An 18667-nucleotide genomic window follows, 5' to 3' on the forward strand; every position below is an offset into this window, starting at 1 on the left:
TCTACACTTAATTACATGTCATTATTAACACATATATTAATATAGGTTTTCGGATGGCTTCAAAATGCTAAATTATCATGTAAAATAGTTTCTAAATTTGATGCATAGTGGTTTTCAACTGATCTCGATCATCCATACCCGGTTGACCCAGTTTCAAACCAATCAAAAAAGCGAACCCTTTCCGAGCAAGGTTGTAAGTGTTACGGTAAGCAAAAACGGAAATTAGTTGAGAGTGCCTTCAAAATAAGAGTATTTTCTTTCTAAATTGGGGTTCTAAATACTTATTTCGATAAAGACACGTGTTGATAGTTATCAAGATAAATTCATATTATTAAAAATGTATTGAGAGGAATATTTTGGGGGGAATGAAAGTAATTCTTGCAACATTTATAAACAAACCCATACTTTTATTTTGTATTTCCTCCCGGAAAATGCTCCTGTAACCGTTGACATTTGCAGCTCTGCTACTCCCAAAACAAGAAAAGAGCAGGGACAGAGAAAATAATGAAAACTGTTGCTGTTTTGGAAGCGATTCCACAGATGTAATGAATTAACTATCTGTGGTTTAAACGCAACATTATGATGGTTTTCAGACCGGGAGCTGTTGGCTTTCGGATCCAGAGGCGACCGTCAGTTTTTAAGTCGCTGGTAATGTATTTATCCACGGCATATTTTTGGTTTCCATCGGCAAGCGGATGTGTCAGTATCACTGTAGAGGCACTTTCGCCCTATTGAGAATGTTAGCTGGCTGACAGCGTGTATTTTGAGCTCATAGCCGACGTGAAACGGTACATTTGCCTATTGAAGTTGCAGCAATGGCTACGGCGTTGAGTTGCTTCACTGGACCCGAGGTGCTGGAGGACGTGAATCATGCCCGGGGTTTGATGAATGAGTTGAAGTCATTGTACGACTGCCGGCTGCTCGGGGACGTTACTATCAGAGTGGAGTGTGAAGATGAGTCGCTGGAGCAAAGCGGTGACTCCGACGGAGGGGACGTTGGCCAACTTTTCTTGTGTAGCCGTAACGTCCTCGCCGCTGCCAGCCCCTACTTCAAAAGCATGTTCACCGGGGGGTTAAACGAGAGCATGCAGGAGAGGGTTGTCATCCGAGGGGTGGACTCTGAATCCATGTCTGTCATCATCGATTACTGTTACACAGGCAGGGTGACCATCACGGAGAGCAACGTCCAGAGGCTGTACGCAGCTGCCAACATGCTCCAGCTGGAGTACATCAGGAAAGCTTGCTCCAGTTTCATGACAAGGAGGCTGGATCTCTCCAACTGCGTGGGCATACTCAAGTTTGCGGACACCTATGACAATCCTGAGTTGAAGGAGAACGCCCAAGGTTTCATAGCCAGGAACTTCAGCCAGGTGTGTAATGTAGGGGAGCTTGGCGAGCTGGACTTGGTTCAGTTAAGGAACCTGTTGTCTCTGGATACCTTGGATGTGGACTGTGAGAAGAAGGTTTGCTCGGCTGCTTTACAGTGGATAGAGGTGAACGCGCCGCTGAATGAAGAGGATGCACTGCGAGCGCTGAAGTGTGTGCGCTGGAACTTGTTCAGCGAGAAGGACAAGTGTTTCCTGGAGAGTCTCATGGCGAGGCCTTTAATCGAGAAATACCTGTCATCTTTTTTTAACAGGTCCGCAGAGGACAGCTGTGGGAACTCTGCCGCTCTGGATGTGCCGAAACACAGAATAGGAGTGAGCGCAAAAGAGATGATTCTCTTCTTTGGCCTACCAAACGACAACATCATGTGCTGTGATCCTTACTCAGAGGACCTGTATTTCATGGCTCCTCCTTTAGAGGATCTCAGCAGTCAGGATTACAAACGCTCCACCATGGAGTCCTTAATCGCCTGTGCCACACCGGACAACAACTTGTACCTAGCCTCGCATCTTTCCAAGCATTTCTGGCTGTACAATCCAGTCCTGAACAGCTGGCAGGAGTTGGCAGAGAGGCCACTGGGCAGAATACACTCGGGGATGGGCTATCTCAATGGGCACGTGTACCTTCTGGGAGGAAGAAATCCAGTGACTGATGCCAGATTAAAGGAGGTCGAGTGTTACAGCATCCAGAGGAATCAGTGGACATTTGTGGCTCCTCTGCCTCACTCTTTGGGTAAAATGCAGGTGGTGGCACTAAATGACCACCTGTATGTGGTGAACAAAAGGAGAATGCTGTGCTACGATCCCAAGAGAAACCGCTGGCGCCACTGTGGATCGCTCCGAAGAGACAAGCTTCACAAAGCCTGCGTTTTCCAGGACCAGATCATCTGCGTGTGCGACATCCCCGTGGTCAAAGCCTACAGCCCCACGAGAGGGGAATGGAGGAGGTTGGGGGACATTCCTATTGACAGCCGCGCTCTAAATTATCAAGTGATCCAGCACAACAACAAGCTGCTCCTCCTCACTCAGACTTTACTGCAGCACAACAAGAACAGGGTCCTCATTCATGAGTACGACCCTGCCAGGGACACGTGGAAGAACATCATGGCGGTGTACGTGTCCACCCTGGGACCCGTGTGTGTTTCGACACGCGTGTACCCAGCGTGCCTGGGCTCCGCTCACAGCTTCTCCACAGAGGAGGACGACGACAGTGGCTCGAGTGCCGACTGGGACTTGGATGGGTTGACCGACGCGGACTCCGATTCTGGCAGCTCAAGCTCCTTCTCAGATGAGAACTGGTAGTGAAGTGTGTCACCGTGTCAAAGAAAAGCTTAACTTATTTCAAATTCATTGGGTTTTTACAGGGTGGTTTTGTCTGCCTGGAGGTCACAGTGTTAATTCAGTATTTAAGCAGTTTTTTTTTACCTTGAAAGCCCAGATGGTCGGTAGAAATCTTTGTTTTATTCTACTCCAGTCAGCTACAACATTAAAACCACTCACAAGTAAAACGAATAACTGATGATCTCATCCCAATGCCACATTCGGCTGGGAAACATCTGCGCCTGCCATTTATATGGATGTTACTGTAAGATGTATCACCCACCGCACCCCCTTCAGGGCAATTTCGGCACTCTCTGATGTCTGCAGCATTCTCAGGCCTGACGATGTGCAAAGACGCCCATAAAGAGCGTCTCTTTATCTCATTTCCCAGTTTGTACATCCTCGCTTACCGTCTTTCGCTCCTTGTCCCTCACATTTGCAATTTGAGCAGAAGTGGGTGAGAAAGAGGCACGTGGAAAGAGGAGTTTAAGTCGCTTGCATAATCAAAAGGAAACATGCTTGCCTCAGCTCTCTCATTTTAAACCGACGTCAGTTGAATACGACTTGATGCAGCTGCATCATTTGCTCTGTGTTTTGTCACGGCCCCTTGCTGCATTTCATCATTCATATCAGGTTAGCTCAATGTGTGTATACATTGGTCTTGATACATCTTATAATGCCGGATAATGTGCCCCCACCCCCCTTTCAATCAAAGCTAACAAAGACTTTTACTAAAGGTACGCGTGCATCTACACCTTTTAGATCCTTCAGCAAGCACCCTCTTTCCTCTGGATGCATTTTGGGAAGGATGCCTGATACCAACCTGACTGAGGAGCTGCAGGATGAGTTAATCCAATGCACCGAGGCCTCCTCCCACATTTGCTGCAAATTTGTCGATGCCAAACGCCACGAGACCGAGCTACGTTATAGGCACGAGAGGCAGGTTGTTTGAATGTTGTGGCTGATTGGTGGATGTCTCTCACAGATGTGGATGATAATTATCTACATGTCGAAGAGAAGAAACAAACTTAAGTTGGTTTCAGTTGTTTTGTTTTTTTGTTTATTTGTCTTGTCGTATAGTGAGGACGGATTCCAAAAGCAGGAGGGACCCTTATTTACAGAAAAAACGCAACAGGTTCCCTACGCAGTCAGGAATCTGTCTTCATTATTACTCACCACAGGTGAATCAAAAAAAAAAAAAGGATTAATACATCAGGGTGAATGGTCTAAATCCGATCATCAGATGCTAGTGAACTGTATGTAGACGTTTTGTGTCTTAGTCCATGTTTTAGGAACCTGTGGATCCTCATGATGCAGTGATTTTCTACAAAGGACACTTTGTAGGGTGGATATCTAAGACTTTGTGGAGAAAAAAAAAAAGGTGAAAAACACCTTTTCGTAGCAGGGAGATGCTGTTAAAACGGATGTTTCTAACAAGACAGGTCGTTGCTGTGTTACTTTGCAATAACTGCTGTAACTGAGCCATTGTTAGTGTTATCACCTCCACCCGTGCTTTACTCACTTTGACGAGTCAAACCTGCAGGATCCTGTTGGGGGGGGGTAGCTTTAACCCCAAACTTTCAACTAACTCAGCCCACCTCAGACTCAAGTAAAGTAAGAGGTAGGTAAGTAAATAATATTCATACTCAGTAAATCATACTCAGTAAATCATACTCAGTGAGTGTGTGCCTCTGCAGACCATGACAGTAGCAGAGAAAAGGGTAAAAAAAGTTCAAACTATTAGGTCCCACAGCTGTTAAGCTTACTCACTGGCATGATTTTTTTTTTGCCCCTAAAATTTCTCTTAAATTAATTAAATTTGCCTTAATCAATGATTGAGTTTGAATCCCATCGTATGTCGAATTGGATTCTTTTGTTTTTTACCGGACAGGACAGAATTCATATGGCAGCAACTGAAAATGAACATATGGATAAGACCGATGACGCCTAAGGGCGGTACAGCAGATAAGGGTGTTTGAAAACACGGCCATAATGCTTTTGGATGCGTTGCGTTTTAAGAGCAGTACAATTTATTCTCGTCCTAGTTCGTGAAGCTGGCTCTACGACACCTGTGAGATACACATGTAAAGGAAAACTGCACAAGCCAAGTAGTGCTCGGCATCACTAACAAACAGAAAATCAGTGGAGGGCCCTTTTTAATGCTTTGTGACAGAATTATTGTATTTGGAGTGAATAAATGTGTAAAATCATGACCTCTGTGTTTGGGGGGACGGGCAGCTTAAGTGCCTCGTGTTTTTTTTACTTCAAACCAAACGGGGCAAAAAAACGGTGCTTCCAAACGAACGGTCCTTTTAATGTCAATGTGAGGAAGCGCACAGCCGGAGCTGTGAAAAACCACCGTGTGCAGTGTACTGGGTGCATTCTCAGGTTAAGGCCTCAGCAAAAGATTGTTTGCCATGATTGATTTTTGTGGTAAGAACCGGTTGCTTTGCTGACAAACTCTACATTTAATGAAACTGATTTGAAACTTTGGGTGTACATGTATGTTTTTTTTTTTATTTACTGTATTTTATTTAACGTCTGTGCTCTAATAAGAAATTAAAATTCTGTGGGTTTTTTTTTTTGTTCGAGTATCATTTGGATCCCAATGAACTGGAGGATGTTTCCATTGAACGTCATGGAACTGCTGAGCAGCAACTCCTACACTCAGTTATCAGATTATTACCAGAGTTTCATTGTAATTTCTTATCTGCCAGCTCTACTACACTTAACGGTTGTAGATGAAACACCAAAAAAAAAAAAAAAATGATGAGGTACAGCACATCTCAATATAATGCTTAAAAGCCACACAATCTCGAACGACCATGAAGTCAGATCAGCCTCTCAGAGAAGATGGAACAGTACAGCATTCTTGACCGTAGGAGAGGGAAAAGGAAGGAGTTACTTGTTGTGGAATATGTGGTCAAATTTAAACATCCCTGTTTGATAGAGTACATTGGTTGTGTGCATTTTGGATGTTTAAGTCTGTTGGATTGCCACCCAGTGTTGACAGTGAAGGTCAAAAAAGGACAAATGTAAGCTTAATACGGTGTCAAACAAAATAAATTTGATTGGTTTTATCGAGCATTAATTGTGTTAACCAAAAGTAACTTCCTTGTTTGAGCTCTCCATGTTGCCCTTCACAGGCTGTGACAATGTGCTATTTGCTACTGATTTATGTTCAAAGATCTCCAGCCAATCTGATGTTGGCACATACTGTTGAAAGTCCACGGGCGGCATCCAGTGGTGGCTCTTCATATTCTCGCGATATTTCAGCGCCGCGGTAACACATCCAGACCGAGCGAGAAGATGAGCAATGGCAATAGAAAACAAACCTGGAGAGGAATTTGACACAGTTTTTAGTGTAAATGATTCCCTAGAGCTCTCCTCTCATCATGACTACGACGGTGCCCAAGCTCGAATCTTCAAAATAATCGTCATAGGAGATTCAAATGTGGGGAAGACGTGTTTGACTTACCGATTCTGCGGGGGCACTTTCCTGAAAAACCCAGAGGCGACTATCGGGGTCGATTTCAGGGAGAGGACGGTGGAGCTGGATGGAGAGCGTGTCAAGGTGGGAGAGCATACGAGAAACTCACACACCTGCCATTCATCCCTTTTATGTAAATTGTACCCTTCCGTTTGTTTTAAGTGACGTTTAATGACTGTCGGCTTCACATCAAAACGCCGGCCTGAATCTATTAAATGACCAACGGTAGCCTCCTAGCGTCACATGACCTCCCATCTTACCCTGGAATAGACAATTAATTGCAGATTTTGCTGCTCAAGAAAGAAACCTACGATCTATTAACCTAAATGTCTGAAGATGGGATTAAGGATGGGAGGTTTGTGAGGAGAAAAGTGAAGCTTTGAGGGATGACTTGGGAGGTTTTCATTTACAGTATTTCATCATCTTTTCAACCCTTCATCGGTCAGTTGTCTATTTATATCCCGGGTGTTTTTTATTTGTACTGCTGATAGGTTCCCTCTTCGGCAGTCTGCAGTCAGAGCAGAGGGCTCAGAGCATATTTATTTAAACTTGTCATCACAGAAAATGGACAAGTGCCTATGCAGATGTTAATACTATCAGTTACTTCCAGGTCAGAGTTGTTGTTCAAGCCAAAACTTCTGGTTTCCGGTGTATTTCACGCCAGTGCTGTTTCAATTTTTTTTTTTTTAGACCCAGCCATTTTGACTTTACTTCCCATTTCAACGCCAGTAACCCAAGACAGCCTGACAGAGAGCCAGCAAGGACAATACCAGACCAATAAAGCTAATGCATTTAAATGGAATTTAGCCATTTTATTTTGATCTTTTTTCACTTTAGTCTGAATGAGCGCTGTAAAAAAAACACATAGTACGTTTGTTTAGTTACCTCTCGCATCTCAAAGCATAGCCTGTCTCATTCTTTCTCCATTATGATGTTACCCATCTTTAAAGAAAAATGTCCTCATTCAGATGGAAAAAAATATATAGGTATCGGGGTACGAAATTAGGTATTCATACATTTTAAAAGTTGATTAAAACACTATTAGTTTTGTTATTTTCTCCTATGAGATTGGTTGCTAATATCAAAAATCTGTTACAACTCTAGCCTGATCCTTTTGAATAACATTCGTTCGGATTCTGCTTCTATTCCAGTTGCAAATTTGGGACACAGCGGGTCAGGAGCGCTTTAGGAAGAGCATGGTGGAGCATTACTACCGCAGCGTTCACGCTGTCATCTTCGTGTATGACGTGACCAGTCTCTCCTCATTCGAGAGCATCCCTGAGTGGATTGAGGAGTGCAGCCGACACTCCGTGGGGCCCCTGGTGCCCCGCATCATGGTAGGAAACAAGTGCGACCTGAGGGAGCGCCGGGAGGTGCCCACATCAACTGCCCAGTGTCTTGCCGATGGCTACAACTTCCCCCTGTTTGAGACTTCGGCCAAGGACCCATCTGAGAAAGAACATGTTGACGCCATCTTTCTGACTTTAGCATATAGGCTGAAAAGCCACAAGCCTCTGAGACTGAAGCAGCTGAGTGAGAGCGACGTCAGGCAGCTGGGGAGCCAGAGAGAGCAGGAAGCCACATCTTGTCAGTGCTGAGGTTGCCTGTATCTTGGAAGAACGAGTGTGTTCGAAGGTCACTGCAACCGTCAGGAATAATAATGGTGCTGGGAATCGTAGTGCTGAACCAAGTCTAGAGTTTGCACACTGTTAAACCAACATTTCAGTAAAATGCACAAGTGGATGTGGCGATATACCAAGTACTTGCACTTTAGAAGATGAATGATTAGGAATGACATGCAATCATTGCCCGTCGTGCAGGATCCCGCTCTGTCTATATAACACAATACAGCAAATGAAGGGAACTGGTTTTCAATGTGTAAAGGGACCAAAAAAAAGAAGAAGAAGAAGAAGAAACTGTGAATAAAGCTGCAACCATTTTCTTAACTATGTGTTTTAAAGTGATCTTTTAGTTCTTAAAACAAAAGGTATAAGTGCAACATGAGTTTTGCTGCTGCTTCTGGTTTTCTCTGGTCTGCGGAGGGAGCTCAATCAAAACCAAGTACGTCAGTGATTAGAAAATGTAGCTGTTTGTTGGTAAGAAATGCAGATTCACACAGTTCACTTGAAAAGCATGACCGAATACAAACTCGGTCCTTGATATCAAAAGAAAACTATTCACAGTTGACTGATGAGTAACGCTGCATGTGTACAATGATGCAATAACCCTACATCAGTTTGGAGATTTGTGATCATGTAAAACTGAAAATCAATAAACTGGTTTTGTATCATGTGTGTGGCTTTTTTTTTTTCCATTAGGTTTCTGGTGATTATTATGACAAAGAGTAATGTCAGATGTGAATATCACAGGCAGTTACTCTGGTCTACCAAACAGATGAGTTAAGCGTTCTAATTTGGGTTTGCAGCAGTTCTTCCAGAGATCAGCTGTTCTGTTCTTAGACCATGTCACAGCTATTATTGTTAGGATTAGAGGTATTCAAAGTGGTTGCTTTGTGATGTGACCCTTTATGCAACTTCATGGTTGTAATTTGATATTATGGTGTACTTAAATGCACAATGTAAGGGTAAATAACAACTGCATTGTATTGTTACTATTTTATAACAAGGTAAAGAACGCTGACTTCATCTGTGTAGCTTTATTGAACATGCAAAGTTGAACATAAAGCTTTATTAACTCTATGTTGACTTCCATCTGCTGATTAGATTAGGTTAAAAAAAACATTAAAGAACAAAAGGCAACACAACGGCTATTACAGGGACCTTATGATGAAATTAACCAAACCGTTTCCAACATTTGACCTCTTTTGGCGACAACAAGTGGCCAGTTCTTGTATAGCTATAGCTGTGTTGATGCGTTTTGGAAACCACGTAAACCAGGAAATATGAATACATTGGTACTACTTTAGCCTAAACGTGAAAAAGAGATAGTAACTTAGTTTTTTAATTGGATTCAATGTTTATTAAAAACAATCTAATATCGTCACTTCTCCGGAAATTTAGCAGTTGTCCAGCACCTCTGTTTATTGATGACCTTTATCGACGAGGTGTTATTTTTCGTAATTACGACCTCTCCACGGGTACATGAAAGCATCGTTATGACCGAGCTTGTCTGTATTCTTCACACGGCGTCTCTCTGCGGCCATGGTAACACTTCTCTCAATACTGGACGGCCGATTTAAAAAAATACACCTCTCTTACAAACGCTTTTAATGCAGGTATGATGGAACTTTTCAATTCGGATGTGTTGTTAGACATGTACTTCACACTGTCAGTGGGTTTTTTGTTTGTTTGTTTACGTCTACATGCGTTTTTATTGCACGCTGGGAGGATTAAGGAGCGTTAACTTACTGACACACGATTCGTATTGTTTTCTGCCTGTGGCCTAGCAGCAAGCTAGCAAACGAAAAGCTAACGTCCGCGAGAACGCTGGGTGTGAACGTGTAGAGAAACGGAATTGGCGTGATTAAGCAGTCAGATGAAACGTGTTTTCATTAAAAAAAATAATAAATCACGGCCCCTGACACCGGCTAGCTTAACCAACGTGTAGCAGGTGTTGGAGCCGCATTCCAACTTATCTGATAGGCACCTGACTGTGTTGCATATAGCGCCGCCGCTCAGTAATAGCAAGCATTTACAATAAGGAAAGATAATGAGGTGTTGAAAACGTTAACAAAAATTAAACGAAAGTAGCCTACACCCGCCAACTCATTGTTACCCTCTTCGGTTAATGCAGTTTCTTGTTTTTATTCTCTGTTGTTGCTGCTCAGCATGAATTTGGCAGAGATATGTGACAACGCCAAGAAGGGCCGTGAATACGCCTTGCTGGGGAACTATGACTCCTCCGTTGTTTACTACCAGGGTGTCATTCAGCAGATCCACAAGCACTGTCAGTCCCTCAGAGACCCTGCTCTCAAAGTCAGATGGCAACAAGTGAGTCCTTCAAAGCTGTTGTTCCACCGGTTATTAAATCGCAGGTCTAACTATTTGGGAGCCATCCTTGGTTATGAACACACTGTTTTAATTATTGTGGGAATAAAAAAGACAATAGATGCTGTGTTTATTACAATGTCTGTACAGAAGTGGTCCTGGTAATTGTTGTTATCTGGTTTTCATGTTTTTTTCTGTCGAAGTTAAAGGTTTTATTTGCTGGACGCCCATCCCCTTATTCCTTTATTAGCTCTGGTTTGTATTAATTTTCTCTTGACTTCCTCATCATTAGCTGCACATCGAAATTGGATTTTTCATTATTGTTATTTCAATATTAAAAGAAATGTCCAAAATGAGGACAACAAACTGTAAAAAAAAAAACCATAACATTTACACTGAACCTAATAATTGGCACCTGTTAGGAGATTAAATGGGTATTTCAGAGTGAAATGTGATATCCTCGTTCACCCGAGACACTGTTTGGTTTTTGGTTGGAACATCTGTGCACATTGAACAGCTGAGTTTTCAATCGGATGCTTTGTGATCAGTCAATGCTGTTAACAGTAATTCCCCCTTTCCTGTTTCTGACCAGGTCAGGCAGCAACTGACTGAGGAATATGAGCAGGTGAAGGGAATCATGGTAACACTCGAAAGCTTCAAGTCCGAGAAGCCGGTTGACGTCCTTGTTCCTCAGCTGGAGGAGCGACAGGAGGATCCAGTCGTTTGGCCCCCACCCATCCCTGCAGAGCACAGGTGTGTGGGTGTGTGTGGGAGTTGCATCTACGCCATCATAAGAGCGTTTTCTTCAGCCATTTTAAAAATATTACTAAAGTTTTATTAATGCGTGTGCCATAAAAGACTAAATGCGATCCATGAATTCCACATAATGATGCACTTGCAGGCTGAAAAATACCTGTACACAGCCACCTTGTTGTTATTTCCTATCTCATTTGTTAAAGCCCCGGGAACATGGCTGCATTGTGTGGGTATTTTGTCATCTTCCACTGTGGATTTGTTACGCTCTTGTGGCCACCCGTGGTTAAGATGATTTTCTTTTGTTTAACTTCCTGTTTGGCAGTTTTGCAAGAGCGAACCGTTAATGATGCTGCCCAGAAACTCCGTGGGGCAAAACGGTTCCAGAGGGAAGCACTTTGATATCCAAAGCGATGTCATTTGCATAAACTGTGTCACCTCTTACAAGCACAATTTCACAGGCTGTAGAGAACTAGAAGAGCTGGTTTAAAAAAAGTGGGACTATTTGCGTTCAATGATACTACAAATTTGCCTATCAGCAAGCCTTCTGTGCATGTGTGTGGCCGTTACTCGTTTGTATAGCTGTACTCCTGTGTTTGTGGCTTTGTAGGAATCCTGTTGCGGTGAAGCGGCCCAACAGTGGAGTGAAGCAGCAGAAAAAGGACTCTCCTGGTCTGCAGCATCGAGGTGCGGGAGCAGGAGGCCGCGCTCAGGCCAACCCTAAAGCAGACCGGCCCGGGATCAGAGACGGCCGAGGCACAAAGGCCAAAGACGACAAGGTCAGGCTGCAGCAGCTGATTGGCAGTAGACTGGACAGATGAATAAATGGGTGAGGAAATGAGTTGGTGCACCCCTTTTCTGAAGAAGCTTTTTTCTTTCTCTTTTTTTTTCATCATCAGGGAAAGAAAGGAGACCCCCAGGGGGATGCAGAACAGAAGAAGTTTGATGGCACGGGTTATGACAGCGACTTGGTGGACTCACTGGAGAGAGATATTGTGTCCCGTAACCCTAATGTACACTGGTACGAAGGCGCATTCTGATACTTCCACAATTCCTTTTACCGTATGATTTGCTCTTTAACTTTTTTTTCTTTTGTTGCTTTTGACTGATTCCTCGTGGCGAACTGCAGGGAGGACATTGCTGATCTGGAAGATGCTAAAAAGCTGCTGAGGGAAGCAGTGGTGTTGCCCATGTGGATGCCTGACTTCTTTAAGGGGATTCGTCGGCCGTGGAAGGTACACAGATATTCAGGCTCTTCTCCCCGTTTCCCTTCCTTAAGACTGGCTTCCTGACAGCCACCCTTCCATAGAGACCATTTCTGATAAGGCTTCGGCCAACAGTAGATAGATCATCTGAAGGTCCTGTGTCAGGTCTTTGCTGGATTTAATATTGTGTATCTGCTGTAGTTTTTGGGCCTGCCACTTCTCCTTTTGTGCGCCACTTCTCCTTTTTTACTTACATTTTTTTTTAAGGACACAGTGCACACCATGCTGAGATTTGCCAAGATTTCAGCTCATTTTTCTTTGGTAATCACCTCAATACTATTTTCTAACTTACAAACTGTGTTTTCTTTGATATATAATATATATTTTTATTTTTTGTATATTCTACAAAAGAAATTGGAATCTTCGCAACAGGCTGCTAGTAACAAAGTGCCAAAATATACCATTTCAAAGTGGTTCTATCTTACGTCATGTGTACACACAACACTTGCTCATCTCTTAAGCTAGGTCAGTGTAGATGAGGGATTCACAGATCATAGAACAGTGAAAATGAGTGAAAAACCAGCCAGTGTCCAAAGAAAAGGTTTGAAAGACCTTCATAAGGTCTGGAGAACTGTATGTAGCCTGGTTGTACTATTATGTCTTCACAACTCTGCGGAATGACTGGAGCTTTCCTCCATATCTGCCCCTGTTTAGCTTCATCATGTGAGGCCTTTTCCCCTTCAGGCCTGTCATATGAGAATACTTTTATTTTTATTTGTAGCAGCACAGTGCTTATCATTCGTCTGATGTCAGTATGCATAATTGAGCTTTACACACCACATTTGAATGAGATGTTCCACCAATTGTTTTCCTGGAAAAACTGGAAGTGCAGTGAAATGAGGGATTAATCACTTTGGCGAGCACACAGGCTGGAGGTATGCATTTCGGTAGCGTTATTTTAATTTTTTTTTAGTTCTGTTGATCCTTCCGTATTTCTGACTCGTTAAGTTCACCCTCACTGCTGAGATGCAGTCTGGTGTATCCTGCAGGAAACATAAGATGCGTTACTAAATGGATTCTGAGGCATCACGGGCTGCAGTTTCTTAGAAATATAATAGATCACCCTTCGTGCCTTTTGCGGTCAATGCAATCTCCATGGCAACAGACTCAAACCAGAGACATTAGACTCCAGAGTGGCAGCTATAATAATGGTTGCAGAAACCAGGCTGTGGAAATTTTATTTCATATCAAAGACTTTAAATCAAAATACATATAACTGGGCTCACACGTTGATCTATTTACATGGCAACAAATTCTTTCCCACCAGAAGGGACCTTTTCTGGTACTAGTAGATGTATTTATTTTATTTTATTTTCTTACATTAGATGATCCAAGTCAAGTTGGGCCCCCTGTCTTTTTGTCTTTGTACCGAACATGCTTCACATTTAATGTGATATTGATCTTTGCATCCAGCTATAAGAGCAGGTTACTGAAGTAATAGAATCAGTGTTGATTGTCAGTAGAAGTCGTGAGGTGAATTCTGAGAGAGCTTGACACATCGCACAGTAATGTTCAGAGATTCTTACCTGATCATTTGTATTTGCGTTCATTCGTTTATGTGTTTCTAACGTTTTCTCTCAGGGTGTGTTAATGGTCGGCCCTCCAGGAACTGGGAAGACCCTGTTAGCTAAAGCCGTGGCCACGGAATGCGGGACTACTTTCTTCAACGTGTCCTCCTCCACCCTGACCTCCAAATACAGGGGCGAGTCTGAAAAACTTGTTCGCCTGCTGTTTGAAATGGTGAGTGTATGTACAAATGGGCATATGGGTCAGCTGCGGTCCGTGGTGCCGGCAAGAAGCTGAACCTTTGTGAAACCGAAGCATTGTGCCATATTTCCGCGTGACCAAAATTCTCAACACAATTCATATTTTCCCAGGCCAGATTTTACGCTCCCACGACCATCTTCATAGATGAGATCGACTCCATCTGCGGCAGAAGAGGAACATCCGACGAACACGAAGCCAGCCGCCGGGTCAAATCCGAACTCCTGATCCAGATGGACGGTTAGTGGGACCGAGAAATAAGACGGTGTCACTGCGCAGGGGATGCTGAGAGAACTCATCCAAAACTGCTTCTCTGGAATACTACATGTTGCATGAACAGTACAGCTGTGCGCATTTCTTGTTTGGGATTGTAGTTTTATGCGGTTTGCAGGTGTGGGAGGAGCCCTAGAGAATGATGACCCCTCTAAGATGGTGATGGTCCTCGCTGCTACAAACTTCCCCTGGGACATCGACGAGGCGTTGCGGCGACGGCTGGAGAAGCGGATCTACATTGCCCTTCCCACGGGTAACTTCACAACGCACAAACTGACGGCACCACTGTCTGAGAGGCTGCACACTATAAAAGACGATTTAGTTTTTATTCATAGTGTTTTATTTACTCATCTAATGTATATAGAACATCCCTCATGAAATGGTGCTCAGCTGTGTCACCCTGATATCTAATCAGTGTTGTTTTGCATGTGCCTGTGTGTGTGTGTGTGTGTGTGTAGCTGAGGGGCGTGTTGAGCTTTTAAAGATCAACTTGAGAGAGGTGGAGTTGGCTCCTGACGTAGACCTGGACCTCATAGCTGAGAAGATTGAGGGCTACTCGGGAGCAGACATCACCAATGTCTGCAGGTGTGTGTACAAGATCACCAAATGTTGAAACTGACTCCGTCCTTTATCAGTTCAACTTTCATTCTCTTAATACAGAATGGGACAGATCATCCGATCACATGGCTTCTCATTATGCTGATGATACCCAGCTCTATCTGTCTTTCCCATCTGACAACCACACGGTCTCAGCATGAATGTCAGACTGTCTCTCTGACATATCAACATGGATGAAAGCCCATCCCCTCCAACTTAACCTCCCAAAAACTGAACTGCTTGTCTTCCCAGCCAAACCAACCATACACCACAGCATCTGCATCCAAACCGAATCCCTATCTCTTGCTCCATCAAAGGTTGCTAGAAACTTGGGTGTCATGATTGATGACCAACTAACCTTCAAAGATCACGTTACCTCGGTTACTCGTTCATGCCGCTTTGCATTACTAAACATAAGAAAGATCAGACCATACCTAACCCAACATGGCACCCAGCTCCTGGTGCAGGCCATGGTCATCTCCGGCCTTGACTATTGCAATGCTCTCCTAACTGGTCTCCCAGACTGTACTATGAAACCTCTGCAGATGGTCCAGAACGCAGCGGCGCGTCTGGTCTTCTATCAGCCTAAAAGAACACACGTCACCCCTCTGTTCATTGAACTCCACTGGCTACCCTTAGCCGCCCGCATCAAATTCAAGTCACTGATGTTAGCTACAAAGTGCTTAATGGAACGGCTCCCATTTACTTGAATGCTCTTGCAAAGGCTTATGTCACAACTCGGTCCCTCCGATCGTCCCAGGATTGTCGTCTAGCAGTGCCTACACCACGCCTAAGACAATCCAAAGTCTTTTCATGTGTCGTCCCACGATGGTGGAATGACCTACCGAGCGCTGCCAGAACAGGGGCGTCCCTGTCTATCAGCTCTTCAGAGAGCATCTCCTATCCGAGCACTTACCTTACACTTACCTACCCCCTCTATCTCTGCACTTTATCTTTCTGCACTTCCTTCTATGCCTGCACCCGCTCTCTACTCCGTCACCTCTGACAGAGTCGGACTAGTGGGTTCCTTCTATGTAGTTTATTGTTAGCTTTTTATATAGCTTCATTTGTAAGTCGCTTTGGATAAAAGCGTCTGCTAAATACATAAACATAAACAGAATGCAGTAACATCAATGCTGGCGTGTATTTATTCCTTCGATACGTTTTCGCCCGAATTGCAACCCATCAAACTGTGAAACAGAGAAGAGATTTAAAAAAAAGTGTGTCTCATTATTACACTCCAAAGCTTTTGGTAAACCATCTCTGGAAAAGATTTCTGAATCGGCTTGAAGGCAGGCGAGCACTTCCTCACAGCCGAGCTTGAAATGAGGCTCAGCTGTCACGATTCCTTTGATAAGCATGTGTGAACATCTGGAAAACTGGTTTAGATTTCCTCACCGAGCGCGTTCACATGCTGAGCAAATCGCCAGTTCCACTTGACTGTTTCATCGGCGGCGGAAATTCTCGCTGTATGACATTTTCCCTCTCCTGTGCTCCAGTTTGCACATCAAAGGGTGGAGAGCATATTTGCACTGCCTGGTGTTTAGCTGTAAAGGTGGACTGATCAGCAGAATATATTTAAGTGCTTTAGCATTATGTTATCAGCTTTCTCTTTCTCATTCTTCCCTTGGTGTTGGGATTCATTTTCCTGCACGCATGCAGGGAATGGCAGGAATTTTATGTTGCCAAACATTCTCTGTGTGTCGCATGGTGTCATTCATGTAAGATGCGTTTCATCCGCTCACACAATGAGTCACGGCCTTCTTTTTCTCGTCCCTCTCTGCCTCTGCATCAGGGATGCCTCCATGATGGCGATGCGTCGTCGAATCCAAGGCCTGAGCCCCGAGGAGATACGAGCCCTGTCCAAAGACGAGCTGCAGATGCCGGTGACCATGGAGGACTTCACCCTGACACTCAAGAAGATCTCAAAGTCCGTCTCCGCTGCAGACCTGGAGAAATACGAAGCCTGGATGGCTGAGTTTGGGTCGGTGTAGAGAACGGCGGCGCATGGACAGTGGGACTTGAAATGAAGAGGGACGGCTTTGAAATGCCGAAAGCTTTGAAGAGGAGGAGATAATAGAGCTGTGAAGCACATCAGGGATCACGAAATTCACATCAGAGGACTGGTGCATTTGAAAGAGCATGAGGGAAACCTTCAGTGGCTTCATGCCTGCACTTTCACATACTCTTCAACACGACCGTATGTGTAGAGATGTCAGTCATCCCGCTGCTGACTGACTTTAATGATCTGAAGGCATCAAGGATGAAGTCCTGGGACACAATAAACCTTTTAATGTAAACGGTAGTATAATACAGGTAAGAAGTTCACACTAGTTTTCACATCGGGCCTCATGCGAGAACATGTATTACATTTAATCATCCCCTCACTTCTGTCATGGAGGCTTCTTTGTATGATGGGCAAACATCGGAGGGAATCATTTCAAGGACGTCGCTGAGGTCGCTACGAAACGGCTCACGTTCTGCTCCCTGTTTTTGGACACTTCACGTCCTCCTGCTGTAAATTCCAGATCTTAAAGTACAAGAAATGCAGCAGCGTTTACGCTCGCGTTAGGAGGCCAGAAACAATTTGGAATATGTACATATTTTAAAGCAGCAGCCAACAATGAGAGACGTTAAGACGGAAGACGCTCAGGTGGATCACAAGGCAACTGTTGGCGTGAATTTTACGTGCAAATACTGAATTGTTTAAAGGGTCACTAAAATCTACAAAAAAAAAAAAGGTGTCGTCGTGCTGCCGTAACACGATGATCCATGAAAATGATGAAAATAATGTCAATTTTGCATAAAGTTTGTGTCATGCGATTCAGCCACGTATTTACTCAGATCTGAAATCACTTGTATGTGCCACTTGTTGACGAATCAGCGGCTGCATGAGGCCCTTTGTCTTAAAAAGAAGAAAAACGGCTCTACATTGAAGCACTTTAGATGCATTTTCACGAGGACTCTTTGTTTTTACTACTGACTGAACACTTGAATCTTAGTGGTGCCTGTTATTTTTGTGACTGACCGTGTGTTTTAGTTGGTTTTAACATTTGCTGGCAAAATACAATTAATTAAAGGAAAACGTTCATTTTCAACCTGAAATCTCGCCTGCTTCATTTGATGAAATCGATTCATCTCAGGTTTTGTGTCACGTTCAAGAGGATGGTGGTTCGAAGGTTTCTTCAGTATACACATCAGTCGCCCTTTCGTCTCCTATATTGTATGCTGAACAAATTACAAGGAAAAAGAGAAGATAAGATGGTCCCACAGTGGGGAACTTCACAATGTTACAGCAGCAAGGACGGTAAGATGGAAAATAGTCGGCATATGCGTAATTTTCTGTTTGTGAATGGGCAGAGATTATGTTGTATTGGTTATAGAAAATTTTAAAATAAGATGCCATATGCAATATTGAATGAATCTTGTTTGAATCTGCGTTTTTTTTGATGATGAGCTTCCACACCTGGAGCCCACCACCCCTACTTCGTGGCCAACGTCCACAGAACGTCACAGAGTGGAGAACCTACTCCCTCTGCTTCTAAACATACTACTTCAGCACCGAGGTCTCTTCTTTTTCCCTCGAATGGTCGATGAAGAGTTTAATGGTTTTGGCCTTTGGTACATCTCTGACTTGCTCATTGATTTGAACCCAACGGGGTCTCTCGGGTCACGATTGGTCTCAGCTGTGTTCAAAATAAGATCCCCCGCTGCCTTAAGTTGTTGTGGCAGTGCCGCCTGCTGACTTGAGGTCCACAGTTTCTATATTTACTTCTTACCTACCGGTAATCTTCTAATTCCCCATGTGTTTTAATAATTTTTTTTACGCCTGCGTTTCTGTAACTTGTCCTTTGGGGTTTAGTGTACCTGTAA

At 43.8% G+C, this 18667-nt stretch overlaps 3 protein-coding genes across 3 annotated transcripts; all 3 read left to right on the forward strand.

Moving 5' to 3' along the window:
* The first annotated feature begins 457 nt into the window (after positions 1-457).
* On the forward strand, positions 458-5788 carry kbtbd7 (kelch repeat and BTB (POZ) domain containing 7). Its single transcript, XM_072396651.1, has one exon. It carries the CDS (start codon positions 816-818, stop codon positions 2685-2687), a length of 1872 nt encoding a protein of 623 aa, XP_072252752.1. The 5' UTR covers positions 458-815; the 3' UTR covers positions 2688-5788.
* Positions 5789-5818: 30 nt separating this feature from the next.
* LOC140319842 (ras-related protein Rab-33B) lies at positions 5819-8480 on the forward strand. The gene is made up of 2 exons (XM_072397626.1): positions 5819-6279; positions 7347-8480. The coding sequence occupies exons 1-2, from the start codon at positions 6022-6024 to the stop codon at positions 7791-7793; spliced, it is 705 nt and encodes a 234-aa protein (XP_072253727.1). The 5' UTR covers positions 5819-6021; the 3' UTR covers positions 7794-8480.
* An 840-nt stretch (positions 8481-9320) lies between these two features.
* katnal1 (katanin p60 subunit A-like 1) lies at positions 9321-17904 on the forward strand. The gene is made up of 11 exons (XM_072396652.1): positions 9321-9430; positions 9983-10145; positions 10735-10895; positions 11506-11674; positions 11795-11916; positions 12025-12130; positions 13742-13900; positions 14038-14164; positions 14316-14450; positions 14656-14782; positions 16590-17904. Exons 2-11 carry the CDS (start codon positions 9984-9986, stop codon positions 16786-16788), a joined length of 1467 nt encoding a protein of 488 aa, XP_072252753.1. The 5' UTR covers positions 9321-9430; position 9983; the 3' UTR covers positions 16789-17904.
* The last annotated feature ends 763 nt before the right edge of the window (positions 17905-18667 follow it).

The sequence above is a fragment of the Leuresthes tenuis genome, unplaced genomic scaffold, assembly GCF_036924035.1.
Source record: "Leuresthes tenuis unplaced genomic scaffold, fLeuTen1.0.hap1 SCAF_12, whole genome shotgun sequence".
NCBI classification, from domain to species: domain Eukaryota; kingdom Metazoa; phylum Chordata; class Actinopteri; order Atheriniformes; family Atherinopsidae; genus Leuresthes; species Leuresthes tenuis.

Coding starts and splice junctions, on each gene's coding strand:
- LOC140319842 (XM_072397626.1), top strand. CDS start 6,022: ATGGCAATAGAAAACAAACCTGGAGAGGAATTTGACACAGTTTTTAGT. Junction 6,280..7,346: donor TGGATGGAGAGCGTGTCAAG/GTGGGAGAGCAT, acceptor CTTCTATTCCAG/TTGCAAATTTGGGACACAGC.
- katnal1 (XM_072396652.1), top strand. CDS start 9,984: ATGAATTTGGCAGAGATATGTGACAACGCCAAGAAGGGCCGTGAATAC. Junction 11,675..11,794: donor CAAAGGCCAAAGACGACAAG/GTCAGGCTGCAG, acceptor TTTCATCATCAG/GGAAAGAAAGGAGACCCCCA. Junction 12,131..13,741: donor GGATTCGTCGGCCGTGGAAG/GTACACAGATAT, acceptor GTTTTCTCTCAG/GGTGTGTTAATGGTCGGCCC.
- kbtbd7 (XM_072396651.1), top strand. CDS start 816: ATGGCTACGGCGTTGAGTTGCTTCACTGGACCCGAGGTGCTGGAGGAC.